At 39.9% G+C, this 21,695-nt stretch overlaps 2 protein-coding genes across 3 annotated transcripts; both read right to left on the bottom strand.

Moving 5' to 3' along the window:
• Window positions 1-235: 235 nt before the first annotated feature.
• On the bottom strand, window positions 236-1,018 carry LOC143551336 (uncharacterized). The gene has a single exon (XM_077041795.1). It carries the CDS (start codon window positions 1,016-1,018, stop codon window positions 236-238), a length of 783 nt encoding a protein of 260 aa, XP_076897910.1.
• Window positions 1,019-8,345: 7,327 nt separating this feature from the next.
• LOC143551327 (2,3-bisphosphoglycerate-dependent phosphoglycerate mutase 1-like) lies at window positions 8,346-12,582 on the bottom strand. 2 transcript variants are annotated; one of them, XM_077041788.1, is made up of 8 exons: window positions 12,542-12,582; window positions 11,778-12,019; window positions 10,648-10,883; window positions 10,204-10,322; window positions 9,953-10,109; window positions 9,686-9,787; window positions 9,489-9,608; window positions 8,346-8,623 (listed from the first exon to the last, which is right to left on the bottom strand). In XM_077041788.1, the coding sequence occupies exons 2-8, from the start codon at window positions 12,016-12,018 to the stop codon at window positions 8,579-8,581; spliced, it is 1,020 nt and encodes a 339-aa protein (XP_076897903.1). In that variant the 5' UTR covers window position 12,019; window positions 12,542-12,582; the 3' UTR covers window positions 8,346-8,578. The 2 variants fall into 2 exon arrangements, with proteins under 2 accessions (XP_076897903.1, XP_076897904.1); XM_077041789.1 differs by having other exon boundaries at window positions 10,648-10,871; window positions 12,542-12,581.
• Between the last annotated feature and the right edge of the window lie 9,113 nt (window positions 12,583-21,695).

The following is a 21,695-nucleotide window of genomic DNA, read 5'->3' as shown; positions in this document are numbered from 1 at the left end:
TTTATTCAGTTTGATGCACACCCCTACTTTCCATCTTGACTTTGATGTTTGCACATTTACTCTTCAAAAGTTTAGAAAATTAATTGCAAAAATAGATGGCACACATTCATTTCCTATCTATATTGTACTATTTACATACATAGTTTAGTTTATTGAGATATCATAATCATCAGTTATGTTCTTCACAGTATGGTTATTCGTGCACATGAATTACATTGTTTAAGATGTCTTTCTTTTATTTTTTTGAACTGTAACTATTATAGAACAAGGCAAACCGCCGCAAAAACAACAAGGACACCGACCGAATTACATAAGAGTAAAGGAACACCAATCTACCCAAGAGACCCGTTTTAAGTTTCGGTCTATTACAATACCACATGAACCCCAAAACCTTTATATCCTCGATAATTTCTTCTAAACTAACCGGTTTGTTTTCAAAGATCAACTCGTTTCTTGCTTTCCAAATTCTCCAACAACCAATGAAAATAATGCCTTGTAACACTTCTTTTTTCGCATGTGGCAAAGCGACTATATTGTGGAATTCCACTAAATCTTTAATAGAAAAGCCAAAGAACTGGTAGACTTTGCACCACGACGACACCCAACTCCAAACCATGGCCGCCACACCGCAACCAGCAAAGAGGTGGTCAACAGTCTCCTTAGCAGAACTACAGAGCCGACAAATATCCGAGTCGACCGTGATATTCCTGTTTTGAAGAGCCTCCAAAGTAGGAATAATATTCATTTGGCATTTCCTCCAAAGTAGGAAATGCCAAATGAATATTTGGCATTTCCTCGGAACCCATCTAGACCAATCAAGCACGAATCTGTTACTCACATCCCGATCCTCCACAATTAATCTTCTAACATCAGCCACCGAAAAGTCTTTCCCACTATCCCCTCTCCAAACCCAACAATCTGCCCCTCCACCCCGTAGAGTCGCACCCAACAGACCGACCAACTCTTCCCATTCTAAAAGTTCCTCCTTCGACACCGGTTGTCTTTTCCACTCCCACATCCATTCAAACAAGGAGTCGAACCTCCTAACCCTCTCGAACACGACACACAATTTATATTTTTCCAATTTGAATAGCTTTGGAAACAAATCTTTTAACGGGCCTCGATCATGCCACGACTCTAACCAAAATCTTATGGATTTACCATCCCCGATCTTTCCTCTAATCAGGTTATCCAAACTGCATCCTCTGACCTTTATGCTTTTTACCTCAGCTCCAATATTTTTCCAAACTCCCGTGATTTTTTTATTGACTGAGAAAAAATCCCAGCTTCTAGAGGAACAGTGGATCGATTCGATGACTTTCCTCCAAAGACAGCCTTGATCGGTTTTTAGTCTCCAAAACCATTTGGATAGCAAAGCTTGATTAACATCTTTCAATTTTGAGATGCCAAGGCCTCCTTTATTAATCGGAGAAGCCACTCTCTCCCACCCAATGGATTTTCCTAACCTCTTCCGACCCTCCCCACAAAAATCTTTTAATCTTTCCTTCCAAAATGTTGATCACGCTAACCGGGGCTTTAAAAACAGACAGATAGTAGATAGGCAAGCTTTCTAAAACCGACTTAATTAGCACCACCCTCCCCCCAATAGAAAGAGCGAAAGCTTTCCATTTTGAAAGTCTAGAATCAAAAACCTCAATAACCAGCGCCCAACTGTTAACTCTATTCATATTAGCCCCCACTTTTAAACCAAGGTAAGTAAAAGGAATCGACCCCGGGGAGCAACCTAGGATATTAGCCGTTCTACCCACTTCGTTACTATCGACCTTGCAACCATAAAGCTTAGATTTATTCAAATTGATTTTTAACCCCGAGCAAAGATGAAAACATCTAAGAATCCGAGCAAGACTTCTAGCATTCTCATCATCCCACTCTCCAATAATTAAAGAATCGTCCGCAAACAAAAGATGGGAAATAAGAGGACCCCCATTCGGAACCTGAAAACCCTTGAACAGCCCCTCCGAACACGCTTTCCGGATCATGGAAGATAAGGCTTCCATAACAACCAGAAACAAAAAAGGCGACAGAGGATCCCCTTGTCGCATACCTTTAGAACACTTGAACTCAAACGTGGGGGCCCCATTACCCAAAACCGAAGACCTGGAAACCGAGAGGATACCCAACCCAATTTCTCCATTTTACCGAAAAACCCATTTGGTTCAAAATGCTGTCCACAAACTCCCAGTTGACATTATCGTAGGCCTTTTCAAAATCAATCTTGAACAAAAAAACCCTTTTTTTATGATTTTTTGCCCAAGATAAAATCTCATTTACGACTAAAGGCCCATCCAAAATAAGACGATTCTTTAGAAAGCAGATTGGGAGTCCGAAATAACCGTTGGTATTATATTTTTGAACCTGTTCGCCACAACCTTGGAGATCACTTTGCATATGGCGCCCACCAAATTAATAGGTCTATAGTCGGCGAGGCCCACCGGGTTCTCAGTTTTGGGAATAAGCGTGATGAAAGATGAGCCGCAGCCCCTGTTAATATGCCCGGAATGAAGAATGCTTGCAAAATCTTAAAGAAATCATCTTCAAACATTCCCAAAATCTTCTAAAAAAAGAAAAGTTAAAACTGTCCGGACCGGGAGCTTTATTCGGCCAACAACCGAACACCGCCTCCTTTAATTCTTTTCTGGTGAAAGGAGATTCCAACCAGACTCCGTCACCCTCCGCTATCCTTTTAATATTGAAGCATGTTAATTTGGGATGGGACGGTAACGATTCCTGAAAACGTCTTTTCAAAAATTGAAAAACTTCCTTCTTTATGAGTTTCGGCATACTAATCCATTTACCATTAACCTCCACCCCGGGAATATGTTTTCTAAGCTTTCTAGAATTAATACAACTGTGGAAGAAAGCGGTGTTTTCGTCTCCATCCAAAGCCCATTTTATCCTCGACTTTTGCCTAATGTCTTCCTTACGAAGATCTTCAATTTCCAGTAACCTTTTTCTCCCTTCGATCTTAACCCAACATTCCTCCTGATCATTTAGCTCCCTACTTTCCAAAACTTCTTCCAACTTATTAATCTCCTCCAGAATTGTATTCGACTCAGCCTGTTCTTCTTCTTTTTTCATCTTCCACCAACTTCTAATTTCTTCTCTAATTAATTTGAGCTTTTTAGTCAAAACAACATCCGGGTCTCCTACCTCCTTAAACTTGGTAAAGGCCTTAGTCACAACAGCTTCGAAATCAGGTCTATCAAGCCAAGAATTAAATAACCTGAACGGCCTATGACCAAAGTTGTCATTCCTACAAATCATGGTAATTGGACTGTGGTCTGAAAGCAAGCCAAGATGAGACCGGACCTCCGCTTCTGGCCAAAGATTAACGAATTCATGGCAAGCCAGAAACCGGTCGATTTTGCTAAGCTTATTACCTCTTTTGAACGTGAACGAAAACCCCTTCATGATATATTCTCTTAGGCCTGCCTCAAAAATGAAATCATTGAAATCCTTAGCTTCCACAGCATCAAACCGAGAGTTCCTTCTTTCGTTAGGCCATCTAACAGCATTAAAATCTCCCATCATTAACCATATACCCGGATTCGCGTCTTTTAGAATCAAAATCTTTTCCTACAACTCTCTTTTTTCTCTTCTACCTTGGAGAGCGTACACATTTAGAATATTGCACAAAGAATTGTTACCCTTAACGAGACCTTGAATGAGGAGAAAATTCGAATCTTTTATAGTGTTCAGCATCTGAAAGCAAGCACAATCCCAAACACTAATAAGCCCCCCAGATCTTCCCGAAGAACTGACCCACTCAACCCCAAACGACGAAGAACCCCAGAGCTTAGAAGTCATCTAAGTCTTTTAGAAAAGTTTCCTGTAACGCCATGAAAGAAATCGAGTCCTCCTTTTGCCCCCAACCGAAAGGAAATTCATTGTAACCTCTTCCATGATTAACTCCTCAACCTCTTTGTTAAAACCAACCATATCGGCTCCAAAAGTAATCGTGGCTTCTACTTCATTGGTGCATCCCATTACCACCACCATCTTCTTTCCTAGCCCGTTTATTTTCAGCCAAAAAATTAGAATGTACTTGGTCCACTTTTCTTCTGCTTTTAATATTCTTTTTCCCATCACCTTTCCTTTGAGTTGATCTAGTAAAAGCATTAAAATTGAAGTTTTCCAAGAATCCAATATCATTTCCTTCATCATTACTCACCCCTTTCCCATGCATCGATTTTGCGGCTTCCCCATGCATAGAACCCTCTTCGGGTTCCCGATCATCCCCTTCCTTCTCCGGCTGGCTCGAACCTTTGTCCGTAACCGGCGAAGCCACCAAGTTCATTTCAGTACTTCCAATCTCCGGCCTGGCCACTTTCCCAACACCGTCAGGTACCCAAGACCCTGATTCCTCAGTGATCCACACACTGAACTCATTATCCTTCCAAAGGATCTTTATCCCCTTGCGTATTTCAATCTCGTCTTCCACCAAAACCCCTAACCATCCAACCGAAAGATCTCCATCATCCCATGATGAACCACCAAGCCCATCTTCTCTCCGATGGCATCGTACACCTCCTAAAGCGCCAAATGAAGGGGGACGCCAATAACTTTTAACCAAGCAATTCTTTCAAAAGGAATAGTTCGTCCGTTCCATATCTCCAAAGTCGAAAACCACCTTCCCCAATTGCCGGCTTTAAAGAATGAAGTTGCAGTCTCTGAATCTTCAAAAGAAATGAGGACATAGAACCCCCCAATGTAAGAGATTTCCGCATCGAAAACTCCATCTTCCTTAAGCAAAAGATTGATTTTTTTAAGGATTTCAAAATTAAGGACCCTCCCCACAACGGCTCTTCCATACACTTCCTTGAAAGCAACTTTCTCTGAATCCACTTTTATAGTAATCTTCACATTCGCGCTTCTTTCTTCCTTGTTATTATTCAACAGTTTATCTTTGTATGATACTCCCTCAACAGTATTTGGCTCACCCCCACCGACTGTTGGCTCACCATCGCCCTTTTCCCCTTCCGTCGTCTGAACCTTCTCATGCCTCTTCGTTACCGGATTTGGCTTAGTCCGATAAAAGCTTCCTTCAAAGTTCTCAACAGCAAACTTTGCAATGTTCACCTAAGCAAACTTGGCTTAGTCCGGATTTGGCTTAGCCCTGCTTGCGGTGCGCACATATGATGTATATATGTGTGAACCCTCGGGTGGGCAAAAGTGAAATTGCACTAATTTTGACGTTATTTTACTAATCTCGTGAAAATAACGTTAAAAGTGACGGACGGTTAATCAGGCATCATGTAGTGGCGTTGATAGCTGAAAGATAAGGGTACATGCACCGATCAGCTGGTCTCCCGATGATTGAGTGCTATGTGCCTTATGTCCAAGGCTTGATGCAAAACTACTATCGAGCCGGGGGTCTCACCGGAAGCAGCCTCTCTATCCCTATGGGGTAGAGGTAAGGCTGCCTACATCTTATCCTCCTCAGACCCTACCATAGCTTTGCTATTGGTGGGATATACTGAGTACGATGATGATGATGATGACCTTCAGTTTGTTCTTCCCCATCGTGATCTTTCGCAGTCTTCTTTGCAAGTCAAGGCCATCGTAAACATTAATAAACGATACAAACCCAAACTGCTGGCCCGAAACATCCCTCTTTCTGGCGATATAAACTCCCTTCACCTCCCCATAATCCCCAAACACCTCTGCTACTTCTTGTTTGTTGCATACCTCTGGTAGATTTGTAACAAAGAATTTGGTTATTTGAAGCCTCCTTCGCTCTTCATACTCATCTTCCTTTCTTGTCTTCCTTCTTTGCTTCCCTCCTGCCTGTTGCCATTCCTCCAAAGGAGGTCTTCTTGCCATTTGACTTGTTTAAGATGTCTTTCAAATAACTTTTAAGCAATTAACTGCTTTTGAAAGCTCATTAAAAGTTTCATTTATATTTAGTTTACCAATGTATACAAATAATCATGGTTTCATGTCCGAATCTGTATACAATAATCGTAGAGTTCACAAGAGCTTAATTTACATGATTTTGACAAATCATATCAATTAGAGGCTTTCATGTAATATTTTGTATAACATGCATATCAATCAGAGGCTTTCAAATATAATTTACATCTTCACTGCAAGGACTACTAATCCGATAACTTTTCGTTTCATTAGTTATTCACAATGTTTCATTTGCATCTTTTCATTTCAGCAATCCTTTTTACTTTTCATACATAGGCAGATCTTGATCCTTATCATTTTCAACATTTCTAGAGCTGCATGGTAAATAAAAGTATCATCAACGTCGATTTTGTTTCGATTTCATACATTTAAGACATGATAATCAGATAATGTACCAAGAATTCTTTATTTTAAAGTACCTAAGGTTCTTCTGAAACTCTCATGTCTAGTGCCTCTTCAGGACACCACCTTGTCGTGTACCTTAACTTGATAATATTCATTACCTGGCTGCTTATTTAAACACAACTTTTTTTTAACTTATTCGTGTCCAAAAACGGTTTGCCTCTAAATGATAAATCGTTTAATTTAGAACACATATATATATATATATATATATATATATATATATATATATATATATATATATATATTTGATCAAGTAATAAATGATTTGTGGGATAATAAACCCCTGATACAATAGTTGCGGTTTTTAAAGCATTTACCATGTTGATGATATGTTCCATAATAACCCAACTCGAGGGAGGAAAAGGAGTAATCTTATCCGAATGACTCGCAAGAATATTATGAAACACAATTAAACTGCCTTTTTTTTTCTTTGGCTAAAAATGTGCGTAACATTTCTCGAAAAGCCTTAGTTATCGCCTTATTGGATCAATCATTGTAACCATCTTGTACTGTCAAGTTTATGGCTTATGCAACACATCATCTATGAAAAAAACACCATTACAATTTACAAACATGTTTATATTTTAATTGAAGTTGTTATCAAAAAATCTTTTTTTTTTAATTGCAATTCAAATGTTGTAAAAAGATTTTTCAATAAGAGTAAATAAATGTTGACCGGTGTGTGGATACCCAAACAATTGAAACACCACCATTCATTTCATCATTTGCCACGTGCCGAGTTTTGCCCAATGAGTGGTAACACAAACGTACGAGTCTGGTGAACCGTGTGGAGGTGACCAAGTATCACAAGTTATGTTAGCAACGGTTTAATGATCAAAAACTCACATAGCCGGAATACGAACAGGGGTAGTGTGCGCCAGTTTCCAATTCAGTGAAGCTTACCAGCAACCATTCTAAAGCTTGAGTCATCAAGCCACGAAGCCAATGGAGCTTATTTATTCCAATGTTCGGCCCGGTGAACAAGCTTTTATAACTGGTAGATATATACAAAACATGAAGAATCTATCACAGTTTGAAAAAATATTCAAACTAAAACTGGAGGTTAGCTATTTGAAAGTGTCAGGTGCGTGTGCTACTATGTTTCATACCGAGACATCTTAATCACAATTGAAATAAAGGCAACTAGATGCATCTTTGCTGGGTATGATCTGGAACGAAAAGAGTGGCAGTGCTGTGACCTGAATACAAGGGTATGTGTTTGTTTTCTCGACACGTTTTTTTGACAAGATATTGTCATGGCAATTGAAATCGAGAAATATTACCAAATTCTGAAATTTTGAATGAGAAACTTGAGACCCAAGTAACTTTCAATCTTGGTGAAGAAGAATTAGAAACCAAGAAAGATGGTTCAACCCCACTGAGCCATGTCGAGAACATTGGCAAAAAGTTGGAATACTATTATATATTTTTACTAAACTATATATCTAATCATGCATAGCAATTTTATAAATCTTTTACCGGCAACAATAAACTTTTGTTAATAATAGGCAGTGTTTCACAACCAGACCGGCCGGGCCGGTCCAGGTTTCCCATCCAATTAGAGGGGAACCGGTTTTTTTTTCTTTTTCTTTTTAATCTTTTCTGTTCATAAAATTTTATTAATAGATTCATTTTATAAAACACGGGCAAAATTGTATGTATTTTACTAAAATTATAGATATAGACCAAAACACAGACAAATTTGTAAATCTGCAAGAAAGTATAAATGTTTTATTAATTACCTGTGAAATCATCTGATTTGACCATCAGACCAGCAAATGATGATCCGTGAAAACATTGCGAAAAAGAGGGGAAAAACCCCAAACCACCCATCACCACCAGTTTAGATTATTATTTCGTTTACAAAAGCAAACAATTTTAATGGTTCCACATTAAGATTACAGAAATCGGAAGAGATTATTAGGCAAACAATTTCTCATAAAAACGTACCTTGAGTGGTTCCACATTTAGATTATTATTTCATTATGAGAAATACACCCAAAAAAAGTAGGAAAAATATATTATACAATATCTATGACCTTGAATACGATAAAGTACACATTGAAGTCTTATGTTTCTATCGCTTTCATAGTACTTGTATCTATTAAGACTCTTTGCTACATTTAGAAACCAGAAACTAGTATATGTACCCGTGAGGAAAACATGCTCCTATGAAGACCGTAAGAAACTTGATCACGAGCTAGTTTTGATGTTCACACGCACGGGAGATTCTTTGACATCAATGAAGCATCTCATCTAACTTCTGCCTGTATTTAGCCAAATTCTGCAACCAGTACAAAAAAGGCATACATATATTCAAACGACAGAGTACATGAGTTTGCTACAACATCTATACAAGTTTAACTACTAAAAGCTTGAATCAACCCACGCTTAAACGAGATCCAGCCAAAAAAATAAGCTTGTTTATTAAACAAGGCCATGCCCAAGCTTCACTTGTCGGGCTTGAGCACTGATCAGGCTTGCAAGCTTAAAAGAGCTTATTAATAATATAAAATTTTATTTAATATATTAAATATGCACTTAAACAATAATAATTATATGCATATATATAAAACCAAATAATATACATTATGTAAAATATAAAAGTTATAGTTAGAATCTCTGTATAAAATAATTATAAGTGGTTACAAATTAATCAACATAATAGCCAAGCTTGAACCTGAAAAACTACTCAAGAGTGGAGCTCAATCTTTAGAAATAGAGCTCGAAACGAGCCAAACTCGAGATTAGTCGAGCTAGGGGTCGGCTCAGCTAGTTTAGACCCCTACACCCAACTTTGGGTTTAGGGATGTGAAATTCTTAGAGCTTATCACAAAATTTGCAGGTTTGGGTTTAAGCTGAACACGTTTGGCTCATCGGGTTGTGTTAAGTTGACATGTGGGGGTGTTCACGTATTGTCATGTTGACACATTTAACCATTTATTTTTTAAATAGTTTTTTTTATCATAACTAACTGATTGGGTAATATAAGCCAAAATTTAAAAGATAAAAGAGAAATGTTAATCAAATTTTATAGTTTAAACATAAATATTTTATATAAAACGGATTGCATGTTATTTAAAAAGAGGGACCCCACCAACTAAAACTATCTTACAGTTTTAAAGCAATAAGCATGATAATATGGTGACCTTAGTATAGGCATAGACCCCGGCCTCAGTAGGGGCGGCTGGACTTCCTCTTCTGATGTACTTTTCCTCTTTCACAATGTAAAGCATCGGTATTCCGGTTGATAGTTCCAAGCTTATAACCTAATAATTATAGTATGTAGTTTTCAAAATTCAAATAATCAGATATTAAAATAAACATTGATATTACGCTATCTTACCTCTTGAGATGTGAGTTTGTCAAGATACATTATAATAGACCTCAAGGAATTCCCGTGTGCAGCAATCATTACATTTTTTCCTTGTTGGAGTTGAGGTTCAATCTGAAAAAGGTCATTTTTAGACATTTATCTATACAACAAATAATCAGAAACATGAAGTATAACGGCAAAAAGGCAAGAAATATGAAACAAACTGATAGAAATGCAAGAAATATGAAAAAAAAAATGGCAGAAATGCAAGAAAATGAAATAAAATTGTAATCTTACTTCGCTTTTGAAGTATGCAACGGCTCGTTCAGCACACATTTCCAAACTCTCTCCATTTGGTGGAGGTATATCATAACTACGTCTCCATACGTGTACTTGTTCTTTTCCATATTTATCTGCGGTTTCCTGCTTATTTAGGCCCTGTAGTTCCCCATACCTGAAGAAAGTGGAAGTCTAAGGAATGCAGAATGCCAGTGTGTGTCTATATATGTGTGTGTGTGTCTGTGTCTGTGTGTGTACATAATACTTACATTCTTTCATTCAGTTGCCAAGCTGTAACCACAGGTATACATTGCTTCTTTGTTTCCTCACTAAAAATTTGACTCCAAGCTTTTGCTTGTTCGTTTTCATCATGCATGACTATAGGTACCTACAAAAAACCAGTAATTTATAATATGATTATGCGCATTCTACCCTTTTCTTAAGGTGCCACATTTACCCATTTCATCGAGTATAAATTAAAATATGACCATTATACCCTTCTCTTTATCCTTTAATATCATGCAAGTTTTAGGGTACAAAAAACAGGTCATGTAAAAAAGTAGCTAAGCTAAATCTTGTCAAATGGGTTGAAAAGTCAATCTATTTTAATGTGTACAACCTCCCAAATTGATTAATTCAAATAATATAGTTTTTAAAAGCATATTTAACATATTATTAATTTATTATGCATAAATAATTTGAAAACTGAGTACCTTTTTGCGACGATGTTGAGTCATGGCAAGCATAGCAGTCATTTGTGCACGAATCAATGCAGATGTGTATATCTTGTCAATTGGTATATTGCTTATCCTTTTACCCGCTTCAATGGCTTCCTCCACACCCTTCTTTGTTAATGGCACATCAACACAACCAGTGAACAAGTTCTTCTCATTCCAAAGTGATTCACCATGCCTAATTAATATCAAAGCCGCTTCACCTGAAACATTAACTCAGTTTGAGAATTCTAGTCAACAAAATCAATAATAATATGTTATGATCAAATACACATTCTTTGATGTAAATCCACTATAACTTTGATTTATAGTTATTGGTTTTGAAAGGAGTGCAGAGGAGCTAGAAACACCTCAAGGGCTTGAGGCGGCGCTAGGGGTGTAAAAAGGCCAGCCCAACCCGAGCTCGACTAAGCTTGTTTCGAGCAATATTCTATAGCTAGCTTAGTTTTTCAAGCTCAAGCTTGGCTTGGGCTCGGCTCGCTTGATATTATTAATTCATTTACATACATTTTCTATTATTACCTAATATTTTAGTTATAACATATATATATAACATAATACTCACACACACACATATATAATAAAAATTAATTAGATAATAGACTTGCGAGCCAGCTTGAGCTCGATACGTGAAGCTCGAGCTAGCTTATTTTTAGGCTCGAGCTCGGGATAGAGCTCATTTAAGCTCAACTCGATTCAAGCTCAACTCGATTCAAGCTTTTAGCGATCTAATATCAAGTAGCTCACGAGCGGCTTGGAATGTTTACACCCCTAGGTGGCGCCTCCTGTACTTTTGGGTCAATATTGGTCAAAAGTAGAGTTTTTAGGAGATTGATAAAAGGGATGAAGAAATTATGAAAGGTTTACCAAAAAAAAGGTTGATATGTAAACCAGATAAAAGAGAAACTACATCTGGTTGTAAATAAAGCTTACATGGTTGTATATAGAGCAATCGCTCATGCACGTGATAATGTGTGACAAGTTACATAATGTCATCTGTTAAATTATAATTAGTGTTTCCGGTTAAATATTAATTCCAATCTCTTGTACATAATGTATAAGTTCCTATTATCTCATCGTCAAATGTGAAATGAAGCAAGATATCATACTTGGTTTCTTGGAAGGGTCTTTGGAGGTGCCAATCAACGGGGCTATAATTGGATTGCTAGCTGAGTTATGAGAAGGAGAAGACGATGCTTGAATCGATCCACGACTTCTTTTTCCACAACAATAACCTCCTCTAACCAACTTCAAGGAAATCTTTCCACCGTCCTGGTGCAGGGCAGAATTACTAATATGCCCTTGGAATTGTCGGGTAGTAATAGATTGGTGAGACGCCATTGCAGCCATTCTGGAAATCAACAATCAACTTTTAGCCATTTAGCTTGTAGAATACATAAATATGAACCAAATTTCTATGATTTGAAACATTTTGATTTGATTTCATATCAAAAGCATTTGGAAATCTAAAGTCAAATCACATATGATGCCATAAATTGAAAGTCAACATCAAATGCAAACGAGCCATAACAAATTGTGCTCAAATAACTCCAAATCATTCTAATTACAGCAGCTATTGATGAAGTCAAATCATCAGATATCCAGCCAGATGTTGACTTTGAAAGTGACACAAATACTAAAGAGATCTGATTATAAACAACAATAACAAATGAATCATTCACAAACAAACAACCAACAATGATCAAATTCCACGAATGAACACCTCCAAATCAAACCCTAGCGAATGAAGACTACAAATACAGCACAAAACTACAGCAAACGCATCATTCATCATAAGGAACTTGAAAGTAATTCGAAATCAAAGCGCAGTAATTCGTTGAAAAGTAAAGTAAGAGAAATGCATCTAACTTACATTATTTATTTGGCGATACAATCGATGCGATGCAGATAGAGGAAAACAGAAAGCGTGTGTATCGTGATGGTTGATTGTGTATGTGTATGTAATGTGTTGGTTAGGTATGGTGACTGACTGGTAAGAGAATATATAGAATATCTTTGAAAGATGCGCCGCCAATTGTTGACAGCAGCAAAGTGGGGATGAAGAAGAAAGTGACAGGAAGTTAGATCACTGCAGCATGTTGGTTGCTAGGTAGGTAGGTAGGTAGGTAGGCATGTAAGGTTTTGTACAGACCTGTATTTCTAACACATTTTACATTTACTTTTTATATTAATTTTTTTTAAAACGATGAATTTCTTTTTTTAGGTTGCCGTACTATTTTGAAGAAGATCCTCGTTGTCCCACTCTGGCCATACTATTATGTCTTAACAAGATCTACGCTGACTTCAGAGTTTGGCTTGGGTGTTCCCCCGAAAAGCCATACCGTCAGCTGTCACTTGACAATCGTTGTGTCGTCACAAGAGCAGAACTCGATCTTTGGTGTAGCACACAGTAGGTCAAAACCTATGTGGGCTCGGGATCCGAACTGACAATCGCGCAAGACCTGGCTTCAATTCTTCATTGTCAATATCCACTCAAAATGACATAAGTAGGGATTGAACTTGGGTTTCCACTAGAGAACTCAAGCTTTCCTACCACTAGGCCACAAATGGTGGAATTAGTTTTTATATTAAACTAGTAAACGGTCCGCGCATTGTAGCGGGACGTTAATACATGTTAACTTATGTGTCGTAATGGGACATTGATAAAATATAAAGTTACTAAAGTGTGTTTGCACGCTACAACGTAGATACAAATGAGGATGTATTTATACTAAGTTAAGTTGTCGCGAAGATAACATAAAAAAATATATTGTATTTAACCATTTGTTTTGGTCGAATATTGCTTGAGGTCGGTATTGAATAAAATGTATATCGATGTTTGTATTCAAAATTTAGATTAGCATTACAATGTAAAAGAAAGTTAAAAATGTATTATATTTGACCCGAGTCAGTTCCGAACAAAACTTATATTAATTATATTAATACAAAATATGTCAAAATGTTGAATTACTCTTGCAAAGGAATTAAATTTGACCATTTTATTGAGTTAAATTACAACTTCAAAATGAATTAATTTGCAACTACCTTGAAATGTTTTATACACATGTACAAATATAGTTGGTTTATTTCATGAATAGTAAATTTATGAGATAATCAACATATGGATTTTAATATATATATATAATGATAGAAGCATACAAAGCTCTATAAATGAACTGAACGAGCACGGCCAATGGAATGTTCGTGTTCGTTCATTTAACTATAAACAAACACGAGCACTTAATCAGACAAAGATTTGTGTTCATATTCGTTCGTTTAAGAAATTAACATAAATAAATGAACACAAACAAACACAAGGAAACGAATATAAACTAATGTTCATGAACATAAATGAACAAACGAAACATGTGGTCATGCTCGTTCGTTAAATTAAATGAACACAAACTAATGTTCATGAACATAAATGAACAAACTTCCCACCGAATGGTTCAAGATCAGTTCACCGTTCATTTACAAGCCGACAGTGTGGGGAATCAAACCTGTACATATGAGAAAAACCACCTCGTGCAATATACTCCCACGAGGAGCAGCACCAACTATGCCAGATCTATTTACCTCATATAAAAACTTTTAGTATGTGATTAAACATTCCTATGAGGAGCTGCACCAACTTGGTTTAACAAAAAAATCTAATGCGTGTTAATGTAAATGGTGCAAGCTGTTGCAACATATCTTCATTTCCTTATAACGATGAAACATATAATTTACTCTTATTTTTATACGCTTACTTAGCTATTTACTATATTCTTACTGGTCTAAATTTTTTTCTTTAGATACTATCATAACTTTGTCTTCAACAGTTGCTTTGGAGTCGGCTTTCAATACAGTGAACCAGCACTGGACTTGTATAGAAATTCTTTATCCCCTTCTCTAAGGTCGGGTTAAAAATTCAAGAAACAAAACTAACAGTGGTAAGTCGATAACTTCGAAAAACTTGATGGCCTTGCAAACTGCATTTTCAACCTTTTTTCCCTATATTTGTTGCCTAACTAGTGGGTAAACCCACACGTTGCAGGGGCGCTACGACGTGACAAAGTTCAGAATAGCATTAACAACGTTTCGATGCGATGGAGTTCAGAATAGCATTATCAAAAGTATTACATCTGTTTAGCTTGCATAATTATGTTTTAGATAGTAACCTTATAGACCTTTTCACATCATGTTTGAGGGTCTTTTGAGTTGGTACAAGATATTGCAGCAAGTAATTACAAAAGATAGATGTTCAAAAAAAGAAGATAGCTTGTTTTGTTTTCTTGACATGTTAGCAGCCCAAATGGAGCGTTGTCATGGTTTCTTGCTTGTGTTCCTTTGAAAATCTTTCATGAGATAGCAAGTATAATCTGTCAATTTTGGCATTGTTATTAGTGTTTAGTGTCATGTATTATGTGTGCATAAATTTTTAATCGCCATGGTTGCAATGAACGTAACCATTTGCATATATGTTGAAATCATGGTAGTTTAAGCTTCAGGGAATTCAGTAAATTAAATATATATATATATATATATATATATATATATATATTGCCCGTTTAGCCAACCGTTGTTATTATTTTATGGATAAAAACTTCATTTTCCAATTTGATTTCATAGAAATCATACAATTGCTTTAAAAATTTCAGTCATTTTGTAATGTATCAACTCTAGAGTTTCTAACCAGTGCCGGTACGTGCATAATGCGGCACCGGACGTGTAATCAGTACATGCACAGCTAGACGCCGGTACGCATGTAACGCTGCATCAGACGCAGCCCGACGCTGGTATGAGCTAGCATGATATCGGGCGCGTAACCAGCGTCGGTAGTCACACAATCTAGCACCAGTAGGCGCATAACGGGTGCCGGAATGCATAACCAACTCCGCACGTATAACTTGCATTAGTATAATATAAATGTATTATTGCTTTATGTTTCTATAGAGTAGTTTGTACATATGGTACGATGAAAATTATGAACAGATCTACAAATATACCTGTAAGCAGTTTTGGTGTCACCATTTGTAAATCGGAAGAAGTGATGTGGTATGCTGATGTCGAAATGGTTTCAAATTTTCCTTTTTTCCAAATTTCAAAGATGCCTTATGTTTGACTACGGGTATGGTTTTTATTGTCAATGTGACCGTATAGCATGAGTCCACCTAAATGATCGACTTATAGTACATCTTATCATTTAAGTCAGTTGTTGCCCCAATAGTATCACCCTGCATTAAACCCAAATAGATATGAGTTTTAGCGAATCAAGTTTTTCAAAATTCAGATATGTATATATCCAACTTACACATGTCTAAAAACAGGTAAGAAATTTCTTGTCCTTCACCAATCACCAGACAGTGCTGATATTCTAACGACTCTCATTTGTGGTGGAACATGCTTCTGTTGTACCTTAATGCTGGAAAGGCGTATGAAATGTTGTTAGCATATTTCATTAAATATTATGTTATAACACGTTGCATAACCATATGGAATAGGCTTGCAGTTAATCAATAGTAATATATTACAGCCATTGCAAATCCACATTAAAAACTTATTGACAACTATGAGAAAAACACAAATTGCAAGTACAATTAAGTTATAACCAGTACTTTGGTATGATAAATGCAGATGTTATGTTATATCCACTTTTATGGGTTTTGATTATCAATTTCATTTTATCCAACACCAAGCTTCCACAAAAACTATACAAAAATTAATCAATCTCAGTCGTCATCAAATTACCCAGTCAACGAATGCGAAACAACTATATTGACAACAAAAACTTCCGAAAAACAAATGCAAGCAGAAACTCTAAAAGTAAACAGCATACCTAACACAGAGGTTGTTTCCACCCTCAATAGAGACGATATGCAATTAGTTTTACCAAAATAATATCGGCAATTAATTAACAAATCAATAAAGGACAAACATAACCCACAAAACTGAACAAAGAAATGGAAAAACGATATGAAACAACATAACTACAGCAACAACCGTTTAGACGCTGAAGGACTCTGATCGAAAACGTCATCGCATCAGTCTCTGCAAAACCCGACTAATGTCCTTTGAAGAAATAAAATGCAATCAAGATAACATACAACATAACAATTGTAACACATTTTCAGAGAGGACAAACAAACCCGAATTGCAACAGTCACCATAATCGACAAAGCACGTCTGAGTTAGGGTTTTATATCGGAAACCCTAAAACCCTAACATCGAACTACATGCACCCAACCAGACCATCGCAAACGCCACCTAGGATTTCGAAATCGAATCTGGCAACAGTATGCGATGAATCAGAAAGCATGCACCCTACCAGACCACCGGCACCACGGGCGTACAACATCACCGCCACCACCACATACGGCAACAGCCGGTGGCAGGGCAACAATGGCTACCAGCGGCTTGTGATGGTTTGGTTGAAAGTATCACCGTCACCATCTCCGGAAAGAACGAGATCCCGAACCAGATCCCGAACCAGGTGCATATCGGCTCGATGGCACTCCCATCCCAACAACATGGAAGGGAGCTCAATTACACAGTTTGCATGTAGATCAATTCCAAATTTGTAAAGAAAATGCCCAGAGCCACTTCTAATGGAAATGATTCTCCTTAGAACATCGACGCTGATGATTTTACATTTATACTTTATGAACTTTCAACACGGATATGCCGGTTTTCACCTCATAATTACGTGGTAAGTCGTTGCACGGGGAAGGCGGCAAAACCCGCATAAACCCAAAAAACGGCAAACCTTCACGCAGGTCAGTTGAAGGGGAAAAGTTCAGTCATCCCACTAAATGAAAGTGCCGGTCTATCCGCATGAATCATGATAGAGGAAACTGAACACTAACCTATTAACAACCGCGCGTCGAACGGTTAATTTATTCAACACTAATATGCCGGTTTTCACCGCATAATTACGTGGAAAGTCGTTGCGTGGGGAAGGCGGCAAAACCCGCATAAACCCAAAAAACGGCAAACCTTCACGCAGGTCGGTCATAGGTAAACTTCGGTGTACTAAATGAAAGTGCCGGTCCTAACCGCACAAATCATGAGAGGAAACCAAACCTATTGACAACCGCGCGTCGAACGGTTAACTTATTCAAAACTTAGAATTTCTAACAAAAGGATGAGGAAAACCTACACGCAGGTTAGATGTAGGTAAAGTTTAGCCATCCTACTAAGTGCAAGTGACGGTCCTACCCGCACAATCACGAAAGAGGAAGCAAAACTTCAACCTATTATCTACCACGTTCAAAGGTTAACTTATCCTAAACACTTAGAAATTTCAAAAAAGATGAGGAAAACCTCCACGCAGGTCAGATGTAGGTAAAGTTTAGCCATCCTACTAAGTGCAAGTGACGGTCCTACCCGCACAATCACGAAAGAGGAAGCAAAACTTCAACCTATTATCTACCACGTTCAAAGGTTAACTTATTCTACACACTTGGAAAATTGCTAATTTAAACTAAAGTATGCAAGTCATATAACGTTTATAAAGCAAGGAATCCAGAGAAAGAAGCGGTCTTACCCGCACAAAGATTTATATTTCATAATATTCATTACAAGAATGGCCGGGTAACTACCCACCTACAAGAATATAAATCTATACAAGCTAAACCTATCCTAACAGTGGGAAGGGATCTTCAGGATCAGGCTTCAGGGCCACTTCCACTTGGACCCGCACCATCAGTAGAACGTGGCGGTTCAAGGAAAGCTTTAAGGATAGCTAGCCCATCATCAGCAGCAGCAACTTGGTTCACCTTCTCCACCACCGGATGCGGGAAGGCGGCATACTGATTCACTGCTTGGTCGTAAACAGCTTCAGTATCAACATTATACAAAGGGAAGTTGGAAGGCGGGATGCCTTTCTCAACGAACCCTAGACCAAGCAGGAAGCCGGCCTTTTCCCCATCCTCGTGAGAAGCGTTGAGGGCTGCGCTCATAGTATCGTCATAAGACGTATCAGCAAAGACCCGATGCACAACCTACAAGAAAATATACAAGTATCAGAACCTTTTCTATTTACAAAGAAAAGCGTAAAGATATGAAAAGCATACCTGAGACAACGCTTCTCGAAGAAGCCATTCCTTGGCAACCAGAGCCTCCTGGAGGGCAGCTTGAGCTTCGTTACGGGCGCGTTCGACTTCACTCTTGTTAAGGTTGGCAAGCAACACTTCTTTAGCCGTAGCCTCTTCGACGCCCTTTAGCTTCCGCTCAGTGTGGTCAAGCACCCCCCTCTGGTCCAAGATCTCTTGGAGCTTTTTGGCGTCTTCCATCGCCAAGGCATCATGAGCCTGCTGGAGAGCCTCTAATTTGGCTTTAAGCTCTTCATTCTCCACGCGTAGAGGCTCAGCAACAGGTTTAGCCTTGGTGGCCCTCTCGGTTGCGTTCCTTGCAGTTTCCTTAGCCAGCCGAAGCTGTTCATTAACAGCTTGGGCAGCCTTGGAACGGGCCTCGAGCCGGGCCTGAACTTCAACCTCGAGGGCCTTGAAGGCCTTCTCCTTTTCCGCAGCAGCTGCGGTAAGCTTTACGTTCTCCTCCCGGACAGCCCGCGCCCGAGCTACTTCTTGAAGACGAGCTGCTTTTAACTTGTCGTTTTCACGACAAAGCAGCTCGACGCGCGGCTGCATCCGGGCCAGGAGAACCCGAAGCTCATTGGTTAGCCTACCCTCCTGGTAGCTAGCCATGGCTTCCCCCAACGCACCACTGGGAGCAGCGTGACGAGCCCACTCCACGCACTCCACAGGTGTGCGAAGGGTTGTTCCTCGGCGGATGTTCCATCGTGGAACATACACTTCATTGGAATCCGACACTGCAAAAAACATAAAACAGTTAGGAAAAGATGATAAAAATATGAAAAGGGCCAAAAGAACCCTACGCACCTGTAGGGTCAATAACAGGCCGATAGCCGCCAAACCCATCACCTGAACCCAACGGAAATCCATCCAAGAGGTCAGGCAGATGGGAAGGAGGCAGAGGTTGGCGATAAGCCCCAGGCATACCTGAAGGATCGGCCGTCGTGGCCGATGACGGAGGAGGCATGGTAACAGCCGCCGCGGTCGCCGCTGCGGAATCCGCAGCAAAAGTAACCGCCGGCTCAGTGAAAGATGCGGTAAAAATGGCACTGACAGCCGGCGGTGATGTCATCACAGCTGGAACAGTCGGCTCAACGGAGTGAGCAACTGAACCAGCGGAAGCAGGCGCAGGCGCAGCCGCCTGGGTGGTCGCCTCAGGTAGGCTGACCAAGCCTACCGTCATGGGCGGAGGGGTACTCCTCTGCGCTCCACCCTGGAATGCGTCAACATCCACGCCTGCACAAAGAAGATAAAGTGTTAATGACGGAAAACTATGAAGTTAAAAATAAATAAAGTTTGTACTTACGGGTTTTCTTGAGCCTGAAAGTGCGGACAGGAGGGGACGAACCTGATGGAGCCGGCCTTTTTGCGCCGCTCACCGTCGTCATTCGGGGCTCTCCGGAGGTGACAGTCGCAGCCTCCGGAGCGGTGGTCTTATCACCACTGGGGTTCCCCGCCACCTCCTCGCTCTCGGCCTCTGAGTCAGACCGAGGCACCGGATCGGCAGTGGAGGCCACCTTCTCCTTCCCCTTCCCACCGGCAGCCTTCTTCTTCCGCACCAACGGAGGACCATCTGCGGATTCCTCATCAGAACATACGATTAGAGGAATTCCAGCAGAGGTTTCAACATTGAGGGGTCGAGGGTTGAATAGCGCCTTACCTGGCCGCCTGGCGCTCAGGATCTCGTGGCCTAGCGGGTAGACCTCCACGAACCGATCCGCCGTTTGTTCTAGGATGGGCAACTCGTTCTCGTCTAGAGCGCGAGTACCCATCCGAGCGGGACCGTCAGCCTCCCGCGGATACAGGAGCGACTGCAAGTCGTTCCCCTCTGAAATAAACAAGAAAGAAGTTAGAAGAGATTCTAAATTAACAAAAAGAAACAGAGCATACCGTAAGGAACAGAGTTCGAACCGTATTCAAGGACGATTGGGATCTTTTGCGCATCCGCATCCTTCCACACCCGGCTCATCCCCAACATCACCATCCCGGACTCCGCAAACCGGTAAACCGGAGATTGGACTCGGGATATCTTCGCAAACCATTCCGCCTCCTGGTAGTTGGAGGCGTGAAGGCTGGGAAGTGCTTGCCCATTCTTGAATTTCATGGCAAGGGGGATGGCGCGAGCGGAGATGTAGAAGAACTCCCGCTTCCACGAGCGAAGACTGCGCTCGGTTGCGCAAATCTTCAAACCCTTAATCCGGGTTATCAGCGTATACCACCCCTGGATGCACCTCCAAGAGTAGAAGGTCATCAGGCGGTCGACGAAGGGCTCAATGCCCAGTATCCGGCACACCCACTCGAAGTGGCGAATCTTCGCGATCGCCATCGGGTGCACCTCGGTCAGGTGCACACCGTGCCTCTCCAGGACACGGTACACAAACTTTGTCAATGGGAACCTAAGATTCCCATAAACAAAGAATGCAGCATATACCCCGATCTTGCCTCTGGGGGCATCATACACCGTCTGATGGGGTTCAGGAAACTCAGGATCGAGAGACTCGAGCATGAACTTCCTGACGACGTACTGATACAGATCGACAGGCAGAGCACACTGCCACTCGCCAGCAGTACTCTTGTCATCGGCAAACACCCCAGCCTCCTGGGCTGTAGATTCGAGATCACGAGAAGACATCTTGCAGATGAAAGAAGAAAACGATTTCAAGAGAATGCTCGACTGAAAGGTGAGTATTCGCCGGAAATCGTTTTGAAGATGAAGAGAAGAGTGAAAGTGTGGATTACAAAGAACCCTCTCCCCCTTTATATACTAATCGCAATTAATGCGATGAATTTAATGCGGAGGAGAGAGAAATCGAAGGAGCAATGAAACTATGACACGTGGCAAAAAGCAAGCTGGCAACAGCTGTTGAAAGGACGCGTACCATTAATTTCGCGGCAACGCGCCCGAAAAATCGCGCCCACGCGCCTGAAAAAGCGTCTGGAATGACCATGTACTGT

The sequence above is a fragment of the Bidens hawaiensis genome, unplaced genomic scaffold (assembly GCF_021521415.1).
Source record: "Bidens hawaiensis isolate Kalapana, Puna unplaced genomic scaffold, B.hawaiensis_p1.1 tig00016366_1, whole genome shotgun sequence".
NCBI lineage: Eukaryota > Viridiplantae > Streptophyta > Magnoliopsida > Asterales > Asteraceae > Bidens > Bidens hawaiensis.
The sequence above is the reverse complement of the archived record's forward strand: the minus strand, read 5'-3'. Positions and strand labels throughout refer to the sequence as shown.

Bases quoted from the DNA above. Each gene is read 5' to 3' on its own strand.
- LOC143551336 (XM_077041795.1), bottom strand. From the start codon at position 1,018: ATGTGGGAGTGGAAAAGACAACCGGTGTCGAAGGAGGAACTTTTAGAA.
- LOC143551327 (XM_077041788.1), bottom strand. From the start codon at position 12,018: ATGGCTGCAATGGCGTCTCACCAATCTATTACTACCCGACAATTCCAA. The intron at 10,884-11,777 runs GTATGATATCTT...TCTCAAACTGAG, and splicing joins AGACCCTTCCAAGAAACCAA to TTAATGTTTCAGGTGAAGCG. The intron at 9,609-9,685 runs GTAAGATAGCGT...TATAATTATTAG, and splicing joins ACAAACTCACATCTCAAGAG to GTTATAAGCTTGGAACTATC.